General features: G+C 40.7%; 1 protein-coding gene across 11 annotated transcripts in view; it reads left to right on the top strand.

Annotated features, from left to right (window-relative positions):
• The window catches only part of DLG2 (discs large MAGUK scaffold protein 2), a 1,427,929-nt gene that overhangs the window by 849,844 nt on the left and 560,511 nt on the right, over positions 1–17,574 (top strand). For 7 of the 11 annotated variants that reach the window (XM_068976931.1, XM_068976935.1, XM_068976929.1 and 4 more), the window contains one exon: positions 13,905–14,060. The exons of the other annotated variants lie outside the window; for them this stretch is intronic. In XM_068976931.1, coding sequence (XP_068833032.1) covers positions 13,905–14,060 — 156 coding nt within the window. The remainder of the gene's footprint in view (positions 1–13,904; positions 14,061–17,574) is intronic. 11 annotated transcript variants of the gene reach the window in all.

The following is a 17,574-nucleotide window of genomic DNA, read 5'->3' as shown; positions in this document are numbered from 1 at the left end:
TTTGTGTAGTCAAATCTCATGTCTTTTGTGTGATTTTTCTATTTATTGTATGCTTAAAATTTTTTCCATCAAAATGCTATATAATTATTCATCTACTTTTTTTCTATAGATTGGCATTTTGTCCCATGAGTTTATTTAAAAAATTTTTAGAAATCTTTAAAAGTAGGTTTATAAAAAATAAAAGCATTTAAATACTATGTTAAAAAAAAAGTGAAAGTGAAAATGTTAGTCACTCAGTTGTGTCTGACTGTTTGTAACCCCATGGACTATAGCCTGCCAGGTTCCTCTGTCCATGGAATTTTCCAGGCAAGAATACTGGAGTGGGTTGCCATTTCCTTTTCCAGGGAATCTTCCAGGGGTCAAACTTGGTTCTCCTGCATTGCAGGTAGATTCTTTCCCATCTGAGCCACCAGGAAACCTTCCTCTAACAAGTCAAGTCTGCATTTCAAGGACCTTGGTCTGGACATACGGATCTTGTGTCTTAGATAATACTTGTTTCACATCTTTCGGAATGCCACAAAAGCACTATTGTAGCTGGTCATTTACCCAATACCACAGTACTGTGATTCTGGTGCTGTTTAGAAATATGCCTCTTAATAGTCACCATTGCCAAGGTCAACAACTTTGTACATCTTAATCCAGTAAAACCCTCATGAACCATTTATAAGCCACTGTCATAAAAGGGGCCAATTTTGCTGAAACCCAAACATTCTGTCGAGGAAAATAAAGCACTTAATAATTCAAAACTTTTAAAACAACTTTAAATGGCCTGCCATTTCCCTCCTTGATAAGCAAACATAGTAAAATATAACTGAGAGTGATGTTTTTATAGAGAAAATGGGGACTCAATCCTAATTTCTATTTTTGAACAGTAAATATTCATAGATTATGGTACCTAGACTATTATTTATAACAGTGAAAATTACTTGTGGCCCAACAATGTGCTCTGGCACCACAGCTGGGAGCGACACAGGAAAGTAAATCATTATGAAAGCGCAGGCGTGGATTCAGGCTTAGAGATGGAGCTGATACCTTGTTAGGGGCAATGAAAATAATTGAGAACTTCAGAAAAACTGAGCATCGCCCTCACGTGGCTCAGATACAGGGTCAAGTACCTTTACAATCAAGAGCAAAAGTGACCTGTAGAAGGCACTGTTATGCAGTTTCTTTTCTGATACTGAAACCACTGGTTGGTACTTGCTTCCACATTGCATTAGAGTGGGAGGAGCATTCTCTGAGGCTTTGCTTCTCTGTGAGCCCGAGTGCCTGAAGGTAATAAGACAACGCGGCCACTATTTGGTGAGCCCGCAGTGAGTGCCAGGCCGAGCTCAGTTTACAGCCCTTCTTCCTCTGTTCCTCACAGACCCCCCTCAGGCTGAGATTGCTCTACTGCTTTATAGATGAGGATGCTGAGGCTCGGAGGAGTGAGGAACAGCAGAAATTCACCCGGGTAGAATTTGGAGAACCAGGATCCAAACCTAGCTCTGTTTCTGTACACTCACCACACTGCTTCATAATAACTTAATTCTGGTATTATGTTATACCAGAATTATATTATATTACCAGAATTATATATAATTGTATATTATAAATATATAATATATATTATATAACCAGAGTATAACCTGAATTATATATATAATATAATACATATTATTTATTAATTATACGTTATAGGTTACAACTTTGCCAGGATAAAGAGAAGGTTCTTCAATATTGTTAAAATGAGGAAGCAACGTTTTGGAAAACTTAAGTGAATATGGTGCAAATAGGCGTCCACTCCAAGGGCCGGAATGGAAGAAGTCCTTGGGGGCCCCATCTGATGATGCTTAGAATTAGGGGAATGAATGGATTCTTACAAATCACCTAGACCAAGCCATTCTCCAGTTATCTCTATGCCAGACTTTAACATGCTGATAATACCTTTGCCAAATTGCAAACAACTTTCTGCTTAAAGTTCAGTGTAAGACAAGTCAGCCTCTTCCTTAATTCTTATCATTATTATGTCAAATTCACATGTTGAGCCTCATAGTTTACTTTTCTGTTTTATCTCCTAATTATGTTTGCTGCTGCTGCTGCTGCTGAGTCGTTTCAGTCATGTCCGACTCTGTGCGACCCCAGAGACGGCAGCCTACCAGGCTCCCCCATCCCTGGGATTCTCCAGGCAAGAACACTGGAGTGGGTTGCCATTTCCTTCTCCCCTAATTATGTTTAGGCTTCCCCAAATTCTGCCTTTAAGGTCTAATTAGCCCAGGCCTGAAATTCAATCTCTTAATGCTTCTTTTGATTGTGTGGATCACAATAAACTGTGGAAAATTCTTCAAGAGATGGGAATACCAGACCACCTGACCTGCCTCTTGAGAAATCTGTATGCAGGTCAGGAAGCAACAGTTAGAACTGGACATGGAACAACAGACTGGTTCCAAATAGGAAAAGGAGTACGTCAAGGCTGTATATTGTCACCCTGCTTATTTAACTTCTATGCAGAGTACATCATGAGAAACGCTGGGCTGGAAGAAACACAAGCTGGAATCAAGATTGCCGGGAGAAATATTCAATAACCTCAGATATGCAGATGACACCACCCTTATGGCAGAAAGTGAAGAAGAGCTAAAAAGCCTCTTGATGAAAGTGAAAGAGGAGAGTGAAAAAGTTGGCTTAAAGCTCAACATTCAGAAAACGAAGATCATGGCATCCGGTCCCATCACTTCATGGGAAATAGATGGGGCAACAGTGGAAACAGTGTCAGATTTTATTTTGGGGGGCTCCGAAATCACTTCAGATGGTGACTGCAGCCCTGAAATTAAAAGACTCTTACTCCTTGGAAGAAAAGTTATGATCAACCTAGATAGCATATTCAAAAGCAGAGACATTACTTTGCCGACTAAGGTCCGTCTAGTCAAGGCTATGGTTTTTTCCAGTAGTCATGTATGGATGTGAGAGTTGGACTGTGAAGAAGGCTGAGCGCCGAAGAATTGATGCTTTTGAACTGTGGTGTTGGAAAAGACTCCTGAGAGTCCTTGGACTGCAAGGAGATCCAACCAGTCCATTCTGGAGGAGATCAGCCCTGGGATTTCTTTGGAAGGAATGACGCTAAAGCTGAAACTCCAGTCCTTTGGCCACCTCATGTGAAGAGTTGACTCATTGGAAAAGACTCTGATGCTGGGAGGGATTGGGGGCAGGAGGAGAAGGGGATGACAGAGGATGAGATGACTGGATGGCATCACTGACTCAATGGACGTGAATTTGAGTGAACTCTGGGAGTTGGTGATGGACAGGGAGGCCTGGCGTGCTGCGATTCATGGGGTCGCAAAGAGTCGGACACAACTGAGTGACTGAACTGAACTGAACTGAACTGATCCAAATCCTTGGCTCAAAAAACAATGTACTATATGTAAAGAAGAGTATGTAATGTCCTTTATGTAAAGAAGAGAATATATTTTAAGATTTGAAAAGCTTTTTCTCCAAGTTATGGCAGGCAATATTCTAGATGTTAGGACTCCAAGCCCTCAGCCATCCACCTGCCATTATTAATGTAGTTTGGGTATATGTACTGCTAATGGCTGAGCTGGTAAAGAATTCCCCTGCAGTGCAGGAGACACAGGAGACGTGGATTTGATCCCCAGGGTTGGGAAGATTCCCTGGAGGAGGAAAATGGCAACTCACTCCAGTACTCTTGTCTGAAAAATTCCATGGACAAAGCAGCCTGGCAAGCTACAGTCCAAAGTGTCTCAGAGTCAGACACGACTGAGCTGCTAAGCCTGCAAGCATGCCTGCTAATGTAGGGCATGGGTCTGGATATTTCTTGCCCACTTTGGGCAGCCAGGGAAGGCTATAACAGGATAAGGAGTGGAAAATCTGAATGGCCTACAGATTTATCCATACCAATCTATATGACAGAGATATTTATTATCAAAGTTATACAAATATTTCACCCAAATCTTTCCTCCTGCAATTTTAGGCTCTTCCCTTTTAGCTCTAGTTCAGGAAGAGAGAATTAAAAGCACTAATCACATTTTCTGTTACAGCTCTATTGCTTTTCCCTGACAGTGCTTCATTCATACCTTCTTACACTCAGGAAAGTTATGGGGAAACAAAGATCAGTGAGATTTGGTGCTGATCTTCAGTGAGCTAATAGTTTAGAGAAGGAAAGAGCTCAGTGCACCAAATATGACAGTGTAATGAGGTGAGAACTCTGCCCGAGATTGTCTGAGGGATTGGAGAGCAGTGCGTTTAATCGAGACATGGAAAACTTGATTAAATGAGTCACTCTTCCTGTAACTCTAAGAGAAGTGAGTCATATTCCTTTGACCTTGTATCTTCTGATGCGACACAGATGAGCATTAACAATCACCATCACTGTCATTATCATCATTGTTTTTACCTTGTCTCTAGCACAGGCCTGGGAGTTAGGGTGAGACAAGTAAATATTACAGATCAAGTGCAAAATAAGGAGACACTCAAAGATGCAGTAATTAAGATAATAATATTTTAATACAATATTTCAGAGAATAAAAGTAATGCAAAAGAATCCATAGGGAACAAAATTTTAAACATCAGCGTGGTATCAGTCTCAGGTGGCTATGGGATTACATAAAGGTCCAAGCATTTGTCTTTTATCCTTGAGCCGTGTAGTCTAGTTGAGGTGTTCTGAAAGGGACATTAATACCAAAGCTACCTGTTTAATTTTCACTCGTTTGATTGCCAGCAAAAGATGTAACTTAAACTTCAGTAAGAAAATATGGTGGGAGGTGATAGTTGATTTTGACTATACAGCCAATGGCACATGAAATATACAGAGAAATTCAGTAGCATGAGCCCAATAGTCCCCTTAAAGAATGAACCCAAACTGTGACTTTGGATTTAAGAAACTACTAGATACTTTTGGGACAAAATTTTGTAGAGTTTTGCTCTGGTGCTCTGTAATAGATAGACACAGCTATGGCTACCCTCTCTCTACATGCCTGCATCTTTCCCTTCTGCTACCAGTTTACAATTTCTTTTTCTCCCCATTTATTCACATTCCACAGAATCCAATTGGCCTTGACTTTTTTCATAGTTGCAGAGTTGGGGATCCAACCCTGGTCCAAGAAGTTTGGCTAGGGAGGGGAGTAAGCTGGGTTGGAGTCATGTGGGGCAAATGGGCAAGGGTGATTAAAGGCAGGGTTGTTACTGTTCAGTTGCTAAGTTGTGTCCAATTCTTTGAAACCCCATAACTGCAGCACACCAGGCTTCCCTGTCCTTCACTGTCTCCCAGAATTTGCTCAACTCATGTCCATTGAGTCAGTGATGCCATCTAACCATCTCATCTTCTGCCACATCTTCTCCTGCCCTCAGTCTTTCCCAGCATCAGGGTCTTTTCCAGTGAGTCAGCTCTTCACATCAGGTAACCAAAGAATTGGAGCTTCAGTTTCAGCATCAGTCCTTACAATGAATATTCAGGGTTGATTTCCTTTTGGATTGACTGATTTGGACTCCTTGCAGCCCAAGGAACTCTCAGGAGTCTTCTTCTGCACCACAATTCGAAACCATCAATTCTTCAGTGCTCAGCCTTCTTTATGGTCCAGCTCTCACGTCCCTATGTGACTACTGGAAGGTGGTTTTCCTTAAAATAAGGTTGAGTGAAGCACCTCCCTCATTGTGGATGAGCGCCTCCCTCACTGTGGATGAGCAATTAAAACTGCCCCCAGAAAGCAGAACAAACAGCAAGTGCTAATGGTGTCCAGAGAAAAGAAAGATCACCATGGGGCTGGGGTGTACTAATTATATGCTATAAGAGCCTGCAATTATAAACCCATAGATATGCAAATAAATGCTGATGGCTCAGCACTGGAGAGTACAAAGCCATTTATCCACGGCCCCTGATAAGTGGACAGCAAGATAAATGATTTGTTTATAAATTCTCTTAGAGATTACACTAATGTCTCTAACTGCGTTTCCCTCCCCTTCTGGGGACATCAGCAGAATGAAGAGAGGCAGTAGGTACCTTGGATTGCATTTCCATATTCATTACCTTCTGACCTAGGAGGTTTGCAATGGGATGAAGAGGCCCTTTCAGTTGTGTCTGGCTGATTCATACTGCCCAGAGTCATTTCCCCGTGGCACTTCTTTCTTGCATATATTGGAAGTGACGGTGACATCTGTTCCTGCCACCTAGATCCCAGTGTCAGCTCATTAATTGGCGTTTCTTGTCTGTCTGGCAGAGAGGTCATAGAGAATATAACTGTAGGAAACTAGCAGGAATGCTGACTGCCAGCATTAAGCCTTGTGAAGCTCAGAGCTGTGAAGCCTTTGAGGTGCCCCGGCTTCTGAGGCGAGTCTCACAGGAAGTGAGGGCAAGCATTGCTATGGCCAGACTTGCACATACACGAGGCCGTCCCTCTGAGAGCTGATGAGCTGTGCATACCAAGTATTTACAGCTGTCAGTTTCTGACAACGTTGGAGTTTCTGTCGTTCTGTATTACCTGTAATTAATGATGATCTGAAAATCTGAAACCTAGTTAGGCGATTCAGAATAACTTAGGGCTTCTTGAAAGAGTTGGAAGTCTTTTTCTCATTGAGTCTTTTCTCTCAGTGGAGAATGGTTTTTTAACCATTCTCCATCCATTCATTCAAAGAGCCATTCCGTATGTTCAAGACGGTAACTTGCATAGAAGGATATTGGTGGATATTTTACTATGGCTTATGTAGTACATAACACATGATAGAATCCTAGAACTGTAATAAAGCCAGCAGACAGAAATCTTCAAATGTGAACCGCATTTTTATGTCATCTGAAAGGAGATTTTCTCCGATATTTTTAATTTAGTTACTTGGTTGCAAGAGGACATGTCAGTATTTTAAGACATCTTTGTCAAGTCTGTTGAGGGTTTTTGTTATGTTTGGGGGGGGAGGTTTGTTGTTTTTTCATATACCTGTCTTCTGAGGAATCAAGGCTTCGTGCAATCAAGAAAAGAAAAGAAACTGGGTTTAATATGTCTACTTTTTATCCCAACCCAGGGACTGAACCCGGGTCTTCTCCATTGCAGGCAAATTCTTTACTGTCTGGGCCACCATGGGCTTCCCATTCTTTATCCAGTGACTGTATAAAATAATATTTTAAAAAATAGAAAAGGAATGAAAGTTGGTCTACAGGTAAAAATGAGCCTGCAACATCAGTAGGTGTATCTCTTTTAATTGACTTTGATAAAACTTTGAATCAAGAGTAGTTAAGCTTAAGGAATCAATTCACTATGAAACAATTCTGGAAGTGACTTTCTAAAATCTAAGACACTTAAGGCTGTCCCAAATGCCAAATCTTCTAAATATGTGAGCTGTGAAATAATATTATGTTCCTGAAATGGTTCCCAAAAATATAGGGAAAAGAATCATGAGTTCGGTACTGAACAATGTATTGGGCCTCATGTTTTTGGTCTTAATTTTATTATAGAGGTCAGAAAGTAAAATATTGTCTATTACTTAGTTGAGTACAATACAGGTAGGATTTTTTTTCTTAACGTATATATGTATTAAACAGGTTTAATTCTCATAATTTGTCTCCAAATGTAATGTTACTGAGGTTAAAAATAAAAAAACTAGAAGAAAATTGGTAACATCATTTTCTTGGTCTATGGAGACAATATTAGACTGAGAAAATTGAATAAGCTCTCTAGGCAGAAAGAAAGTACAATGTTACTGAAATGACATCACCATGAAAATGTTTTATGGCCTGAAAAAAGTCATTGATTCCTTTTTTCTTAGGCCCTGTGCTTGCAGTTTAGATTAGCTACCATTTTATGTATGTATTTTTTAAAATAAAGATGCAATGAGTTCTCTAAACAACCATGGGTTCTAAATTATATAGTAAGAAAATAGCATTCTTTAAATTTTTCTGTGTATAAAGAAAGTGTTATTTGGACTGCTGACAGAATTAAATATATTAGCACCTTATGGTAGGTCCTATTTATAGTTATTTCTTTGTATTAGATAATCAGCTTTTATTTTGTAAGAGTATATTTGTTAATGGCTTCCCTGGTGGCTCAATGGTAAAGAATGCACCTGCCAGTGCAGGAGATGTGGGTTTGATCCCTGGATCAGGAAGATCCCCTGGAGAAGAAATGGCAACACACTCCAGTGTTCCTGCTGGAAAATCCCATGGACAGAGGGGCCTAGCGGGCTGCAGTCCATGGGGTCGCAGAGAGTCAGACATGATTTAGCAACTAAACAACAAACAAATATCCGTTAATATTAGGTACTATTTATATAACAAAAAATTGTTGTTTTTGTTCAGTTGCTCTGCTGCTGCTGCTAAGTCACTTCAGTCATGTCCAACTCTGTGCGACCCCATAGACGGCAGCCCACCAGGCTCCTCTGTCCCTGGGATTCTCCAGGCAAGAACACTGGAGTGGGTTGCCATTTCCTTCTCCAATGCATGAAAGTGAAAAGGGAAAGTGAAGTTGCTCAGTCATGCCCAACTCTTAGCGACCCCATGGACTACAGCATGCCAGGCTTCCCTCTCCTTCACCATCTCCTGAAGCTTGCTTAAACTCATGTCCATCGAGTCGGTGATGCCATCCAACCATCTTGTCCTCTGTCATCCCCCTCTCAATTCTTTCCCAGCATCAGGGTCTTTTCCAATGAGTCAGCTCTTTGTATCAGGTGGCCAAAGTATTCAAGCTTCAGCATCAGTCCTTCCGATGAATATTCAGGACTGATTTCTTTTAGGATGGACTGGTTTGATCTCCTTGCAGTCCAAGGAACTCTCAAGAGTCTTGTCCAACACCACAGTTTGAAAGCATCTATTCTCAGTACTTAGCATTCTTTATGGTCCAAATAGCATAAACAAGATATCAATTGTTTATTTTTACACACAAAAGTATCCAGAAATAGGTAGTCCAGAGGTGGTATACTATCACTCTGCATCACCAGTGACACAAGCTCTACCAATATGCTCTACTCTCTGAATTGTTTACCTTCATCCTCAAGGCTGCTTCATGGTCCAAGAAGACTGCTGAAGCTCCAGCAACTGTATCTGGATTCCAGGTCAGCAGAGGGAGGAAGAGGGAAAGAGTAAAACTGCAGGGGTCTCAGCTAACTCAGCTTCCCTTTAAGCAGCCATCTCACAAATCCCAGAGCCACATCTACCTACAAAACAGAAATAAAAATCTTTATTACCAGAAAAGTGACCAATGAAAGTTTTGATTTCCATTAATGAGAAAAAATGGGTTAAAAAATAAGTAAAATGAATGGGAAGCTATCCAGCCATCTCTGCCACAGTAGCACTGTTTCAGGGTGGAAAAATTGAAGAATAAAAGCAGGTCCTCTTGTGATAACCTACCCAGAATAATTCCCATAGAGTTCATACCTGTCTCTTCATTTCTTATTTAATTCATATTTATGCAGCCTATTTAATACAACACTTTTCCCAAGCTGAATTTTTGTGCAGACAGCACATTTTAGGTACAGATCAGACTGTGATCTCCAAGGTGACTTTGTCTAATCAGAATCATGCATCTTTCTGTCTCTAAAACCATGGGAAATATGTTAATCTTCATAAAGCTGATTATGTCAACAAAGCAAAACCAACTCTCTGTGCCCAAATCATGAACAATATTCAATCTGACTGTTTTAAGAGACGTATTTCAATGGCTAACTGAAAGTGCATTTTCTTTTACATAACTTCCCATTGTGTGAATTACGTGTGTGTGCGTGCTTAGTTTCTGTCAACTCTTTGCCACCCTGTGGACTGGTAGCCCGCCAGGCTCCTCTGTCCATGAGATTCTCCAGGGAAGAATACTGGAGTGGGTTGCAATTCCGCCTCTAGGAAGTCCACCGGACCCCGTGATTGAACCCGCATGTTCTGTCTCCTGCACTGGCCGGCAGATTCTTTACTACTGAGTCACCTAGGAAGCCCATGAATTACTTATATAAACTGATTTTAAAAAAACCTTGATTCACATTGTTGTATGGCAGAAGCCAACACAGTATTATAAAGCAATTATCTTCCAATTAAAAATAAATTTTTTAAAAAAGTATCAGTGAATTATCTATAAAAACTGATAAAAATACTTTTAAGTTTTTATTTTTAATTGGGAGATAATTGCTTTACAATATTGTGTTGGCTTATGCCATAAAAAAGTGTGAATCAGCCATAAGTATACACATGTCCCTCCCCTTGAACTTCCCCCTAACCCCATTCCACCCCCTAGATTGTTCCAGAGTACCATGTTGAGCTCCCTTTGTTATACACCAACTTCCTATTAGCTATATATTTTATATATGGTCAATGCCAAAGAAAGCTTGAACTACCACACAGTTGCACTCATCTCACACGCTAGCAAAGTAATGCTCAAAGCAAAGTAAGTCTCCAAGGGAGGCTTCAACAGTACATGAACCCTGAACTTAAAGTAAATGTTCAAGCTGGCTTCAGAAAAGGCAGAGGAACCAGAGATCAAATTACCAACATCCGTTGGATTATCGAAAAAGCAAGAGACTTCTAGAAAAACATCTATTTGTGTTTTATTTACTATGCCAAAGCCTTTGACTGTGTGGATCACAATAAACTGGAAAATTCTGAAAGAGATGGGAATACCAGACGACCTGACCTGCCTCTTGAGAAACCTATATGCAGGTCAGGAAGCAACAGTTAGAACTGGACATGGAAAAACACACTGGTTTCAGATAGGAAAAGGAGTACGTCAAGGCTGTATTTGTCACCCTGCTTGTTTAACTTATATGCAGGGTACTTCATAAGAAATGCTGGGCTGGAGGAAGCACAAGCTGGGATCAAGATTGCTGGGAGAAATATCAATAACCTCAGATATGCAGATGACACCACCCTTATGGCAGAAAGTGAAGAAGAACTAAAGAGCCTCTTGATGAAAGTGAAAGAGGAGAGTGACAAAGTTGGCTTAAAACTCAACATTTAGAAAACAAAGATCATGGCATCTGGTCCCATCACTTCATGGCAAATAGATGGGGAAACCATGAAAACAGAAAGAGATTTTTGTTGGGGGGGGGGGCTCCAAAATTACTGCAGATGGTGATTGCAGCCATGAAATTAAAAGACGCTTGCTCCTTGGAAGAAAAGTTATAACCAACCTAGAGAGCATATTCAAAAGTGGAGACATTCCTTTTCCAGTGGTCATGTATGGATGTGAGAGTTGGACTATAAGGAAAGCTGAGCATTGAAGTATTGATGGTTTTGAACTGTGGTGTTGGAGAAGACTCTTGAGAGTCCCTTGGACTGCAAGGAGATCCAACCAGTCCATCCTAAAGGAAATCAGTCCTGAATCTTCATTGGAAGTACTGATACTAAAGCTGTAACTCCAATACTTTGGCCACCTGATGCAAAGAACTGACTCATTTGTAAAGACCCTGATGCTAGCAAAGATTGAAGGTGGGAGGAGAAGGGGATGACAGAGGATGAGATGGCTGGATGGCGTCACCAACTCAGTGGACATGAGTTTGAGTGAACTCCGGGAGTTGGTGATAGACAGGGAGGCCTGGCGTGCTGCAGTCCATGGGGTCGCGGGGTCGGAGATGACTGAGCAACTGAGCTGAACTTATATACGCTAGTGTATGTGTTTCAATGCTACTCTCTCAATTTGTCTCACCCTCTTCTTCCCTTGCTGTGTCCAAAGTTTGTTCTCTATGTCGGTGTCTCTATTCCTGCCCTGCAAATAGCTTCATCAGTACTGTTTTACTAGCAGCACTGTCTACAATAGCTGGGACATGGAAGCAATCTAGATGCCCATCATCAGATGAATGGATAAAGAGGTGTGGTGCATATATACAGTGGAATATTAGTTAGCCATAAAAAGGAATGCATTTGTGTCCATTCTAGTGAGGTGGATGAACCTAGAGCCTGTTGTATAGAGTGAATAAGTCAGAAAGAGAAAAATATTGTATTAAAAAAAAAAAGAACAGTTTTTAAGGATCATTTGCAGTTGCCTCTTTTAAGTGCTGTTTTACCAGTATAAATTATATATATATTTAAATTGATAAACAGAAATTTATGAACTTACTGCATTTTTCTTAAAACAGAGCAGTTGTCTTATTGAAGGATAGATTCCCTAATAAGTCTGGCTCTTTTATTTAAAAAACTTTTAATTCTTCTTGTAAATGTTACAGCCGCTGGGATAGAACAAGCCAACTCCACTGTAAAGTACTTTGTTTTCCCACTGAGGTCGTTATTCCATAGGACAGATAGGCCTCTGGAGTCCTCCTCAGCCCCTCTACTGTGTTACACAAAATAAACACGCCAAGGAACCTCCTTCTGTGTCATGGAAAGCTTTGTGTTGAAAAAGAATCCAGACTCCAGGTCTCTAGACATTATGTCTACGCTGACATCCCATGATTGGCCACAGCAATATTATCAGTTAGGTAGTTCATTTGTAATGCTTGGTTTACCCTCTCTTTTATTCCCCGTTCTCCATTCTCTGCCCACACTGACTTAGCGCCTGTTACACGGGAGGAGCCACTGAGGGCTAGAGCTACAGAAGCACAGACCGTGCCGTCACTGAACTCACTTCCTGTGCCTCTGCCCGGGCTCGTGACCACCACTTGCTGCCTCCAGTGTCTTGTGACCCCAGGAGGTGCAATTTGCCCCCACACTGAGTGTGACTCTGGACATGGCCCAGTTTCCTGACTTGCTCCTTACCTTCCCAGCTAAGGCTACACTTTCTGGGTCCATGACCCTGACTGCTCATAGACCTTTCATTTCAATACCCATCTTTTCATTCTTACATAATGGAAAGATGTTGAAAGTACTTTCAGACCATGTGCTTAAAAAATGGAGAAGAGAGTTGTGAAACTTTCTTTTTTAATATGGATCTTTGACCAGAAACTATAGAAAATTTTATCTGATCATAATATGTATGTTTGTCAATAACGGATATAAAAATGTTGCTATTTTAGGTAATGTTTCAGTATCCCTAGATGAATTCCCTCAATAGAAATGTTACTAAAATCTTCCTTGTGGAAAACTCTCTGAAGTCAACTCTAGGGGACAGGGAGCACACTATGAATAAATATACGGAGGAACCTGTTAGATTCTTAGGTAAAGCCAACCACCCCCCACATATCACCAAGCAAAAATTTTGCAGTATAAATATAGGAAGTTGTATTCATGTATTCATTCATACATGCGGTCAACGCATTATGTGCCACACTGTACTGTAAGTGGTTAAAAAAAATGTAGTCTCTCTGCTCATAGAATTTATGGTGTAGTGACAGTGACAATAAAAAAATTAATGAAAATATTTAAAAGGTTATTTTATGCTGAGAAAAGATTATCATAAAATATGAATAGGTGCTCTGAAAAATTTCAAGGTGTCCTGGCCAGTGTGGCCAGAGAAAGTCTATGTGAAGTTCACATTTAAGATAAGATTCCAGTGTAAGAAGGAGCCATGTCAGAGATTCCCAAATTTTGGCCTTTCAGACAGGCTTATCTAAAAAGATACGGTATTTAAAGGTTGATTATGACTCTGTTGGGATTCCCAGGAGAAAGAATCTGCCTGCCAATGCAGGAAACATGGGATCAGTCTCTGGGTCAGGAAGATTCCCTGAAGTAAGAAAAAATGGCAAGTCACTCCAGTATTTTTGCCTGGAAAGTTCCATGGTGAGAGGAGCCTGACGGGCTACGGTCTGGGGGGTCCCAGGGTCGAGCACAACTGAGCACGCACGCATGTCTCTTTCTGTGACTCTACTGAGGTATCTGACACCTGACTTTTAGTCATGCCACATGTCAGCCAAAGCTGTGATTTCTAACCCGAGGACCTGCTTGTGGAGAGCCTCTTCACTCAGGCCTCGTGAAGCCCGTGGCGTTGTTTGGGGCATTTGCTGTTGCCTATGGTAAGATGCTGCACGCAGCCTGTCGTTCAGTGTGAGCACTAACCCTGCATCTCTTTCTCTTGTATCACCAGGCCTCCGGAACCCGTTTACAGCACTGTGAACAAACTGTGTGATAAGCCTGCTTCTCCCAGGCACTATTCCCCTGTTGAGTGTGACAAAAGCTTCCTTCTCTCAGCTCCCTACCCCCACTACCACCTAGGCCTGCTCCCCGACTCTGAGATGACCAGGTACTGCATGCGCTTTCTCACTTCATCTTCTCCGGGTGCATGTGCTTCCAGAGGACGAACGGGTAGAATCCGCCTCTGCCCGCTGCTCTGCACCCTACAGCTTCCTCGGGGTGGAGAGCCGTTCTGCTCCCATGGGGCAGGGGGAGACATGGAGAGCATTGGTCTCCTAGTGTGATCAGAGAGCCCTTACACGTGATCACACAATGCTCCAAATGTTCTCGGTCCCCATGCATTGTTAAGAAGGCATTAATTATATTTTTCCCAAAGAATTCATTTTGGAATATAATTAGCACCCTTTCCCTCATACGGAAGGTTCAAAGAGAACTGCATTCTGGATTAGTACATTTTAAATAGTAATGCTCTGCTCCATGCATCACAGTGACTAAGAAGTTGATGCTATTATTGCCGTTTCATATTTTAACTAAATTATTAAATTAATGTCATCATTTAACTGACTCCTTTAGGTATTAACTCATCCAAAACTACAGAACTAGTCAGTGCTAACTAACCACAAAGGATATAATCTTCACCTCTACAGTATGTTGTAATGATAGGTGTTTACATCAGTTGTCTTACTTAGTAACTGCCATTTTATATAAGAAAATTAAAGTCAGAGCAGTTAAGGCAATTCCCTCAATAAATGTGGAGTTCAGATTTGATCATAGAATGTTTTGAGTTTTTCTACAAAAATTTGTAAATTGTTCTAAGTCTAAAGGTTAGACATAATTCTACATTATAATTCTAAAGCATATTTATAACAAACAATAAATTCCTATCTTCCTGTAGCAGCCAGTCAGCTACAGAAAGAAAAAGAGAACACAGTGTTTCATAAGACAGTTCCAATTTAGTATAAGATGGGAAGATCTCAATTGTAATATTTCTACATGGAATGTGGTGCTTGTGTTGTTACGTTTTCTGACAGAATATCTTTACATGGCTTCATAATATTATCATGACAGAGAAAACAGATTTTTTGAGTGATTCGTAGTGAATAAGATCTCCTTAGAACATCACCTCTGTTCTTGGAGGTTTTCAACGAATAAGTTTAGAAGTTAATGATTTGCCTCTTGAGAGGAGTTAAATACCAAATTTTAAATTATATCTAACATTTCTAGAAATAAATGAGAAACATATTTTTGGCTATGCTAGGGCATTTTCACTAATTTGCAACAAGCAAAGCCTAACAGCTTTGCTCTTTGAAAAAGTTCTTCATACTATAAATCTATTTCTTGATACAGTGAACTATATGATTTTGAAGCTAAAAGGGCAAAGTCACCACACGGAAGTGAGAAGGCAGGCTACAATGATGACTTTCTAGTAATTATGCATCTATAAACAGTCAGCTACGTTAAGGCAGCTAACATTTATTGAGCTCTTCCTCTGAGCCAGGAGTGTTAAGCACTTCTTGTGAATTATTTCTGCTAACCCTGACAGTCACCTTATGATGTAGATGTTATCATTATCTTTGCTTTACAAGTATGAAAATCAAGGCTTGAGAGGGTACCTGACATGCCCGAGGTCACCCTCCACTGTGTGGCCGGGCTGGGATTCACACCCAGGTGACCATTAGTACCTGCAATTGGCGTAGGCATGGTGGCAGAGACATCTTTGCTTGCTGGCCAAATCCACCCATTTCTCTTTGTCTTTCCTATCTCTATTTTTATCCTGCCTTCTCATCTCCCTTCTTCTAGCTCAATGTCAATGAATCTTTTTTTTTTTTTAACCCATGTTCTTTCTGTGAACACAAAAGTCACATTCCTTGCATTCCCCTGGGGGTTTTGATACATCCCTTCTTAAAAACTCACCAGTAAGTGGATGACAGTCCACCTTTGTGTAGACCCACCAGAAATGATTCTACTCCATTTACTTTCTGTAATCTGCATGATGAAAACCATAGGGGATTGTTCCCAAATTAAAAAAAAAAAAATTTCTATAACATTGAATATGTATTTTTCATATTACATTCCCTTAGCAGTCCTGACCCCCACCAGTCCCAACCCCCACCCTCCATCTTCCCCTTGGGAATTCTATTTTCTATTTATTATCATTCTGTCCCCTTCTTTTTCCCTCTTCTTTCCTTTCTTTTTCCATATTTTTCCTTATTTATTTATAGAAAAGGATAACACACACACACATATCCATTTCAGTAATATTGTCACCCATACACCGATACTGAAATTCTTACCCCCTTCCACATTTCTCCATTTCAGTAAAGGACACATACATTTACTCCGTTGCCCAAGCCAAAACTTGAAAATCATGCTGCACACTTTGTTTTCCCTCACACCCATCATCCGATCTTAAATACCTTAAATACCTTACCTTAAATACCTGTTGATCCTACCTCTAAAATATATCTCAAATGTACTGATTCTCCTTCACTTCCCTTTCCACCACTTTAATCCAAGCCTCCATCACCTATAACAGTCCCCTAGTAGGTCTCACTCCTTCCACTACTGTCCTCCTGTTTTATTCTCAGTACAGCCAAAGTGATCTGTTAAAAATACAGATCAGTGCGCTCTCACCTTTGCATTAAGATAAATGCAAAGTCATTAGCATAGCATCCAGGCCGTGCATGATCGAGCCCCTGCCTGCCCGCCTCTTAGACATCTCATGTCACCGCTCCCTTTGCTGACCACACTGCTCACACCAGCCTTCTTTTTCTTTACGAAATGCACTAAATCTCTTCCTATCTCAAGTGCTTCACACATGCTCTTTCCTCAAATCAAAAAGCTCTTTTTACACTTTGCCTGATGAACTGCTGGTCATCTTAGGTCTCAGTTTAACTTGTACTCTGGAGGAGAAGCTCCTTCAAAGAGAAAATCAGGTCCCCTGCTATAGTCGCTCTCTCTTTTCCCATTTGACTCAAGCAATTTATAAATGTACATGTGATTTTTAAACCAAATGGCTCTCTCACATTCTGGACTGCAAGGTCACTGAGTGAAACGGCGTCTGTTTTGTTCACTGCTATATCCCTAACAATTAGCCCAGTCTGGCACAGCAGGAGCTCAGAATTATTGAGTGCCTAAGTACATGTGGAAATAAGATCTAGTGATAAGCAAACAGATACCTGTCTCAGGAACAGGTTGTGACTCAAGCTGTGCTTTTCTGTTTTTAGGAGGGGTATAAAATACCTCTATGAATGAACGAATCTGTGCTTGGAAACAGATGATGGCCTAGAACTCATTTTGTGTCCTTCACTTTCACCTTCAGTTTTCTTAATGGTCACTGTCTATACTATAGATTGATTCGGTAGCTCTCAGTTCTTCATGAAGACTGGGCAGTCCCTTTCGGAGATTATTTGCTTTCTCTCCAGTGGGAAATACTACACCGATGTTTCTTGAAATACAGCCAGTAATTCTGGGGACAAGTTCAAAGATTCTAGTTCCATTTACGACACCCTCCCTTGCTTTTTCCACTGTGACCTTGAATAACTTAGAGAACATCAGAGGTAGGCAGGAACTTAGACAAGCCCGTAGCCAACAAGAACGTAAATAGACAAGCCCTTAGCCAA

The sequence above is a fragment of the Capricornis sumatraensis genome, chromosome 8, assembly GCF_032405125.1.
Source record: "Capricornis sumatraensis isolate serow.1 chromosome 8, serow.2, whole genome shotgun sequence".
NCBI classification, from domain to species: Eukaryota; Metazoa; Chordata; class Mammalia; order Artiodactyla; family Bovidae; genus Capricornis; species Capricornis sumatraensis.
The sequence above is the reverse complement of the archived record's forward strand: the minus strand, read 5'-3'. Positions and strand labels throughout refer to the sequence as shown.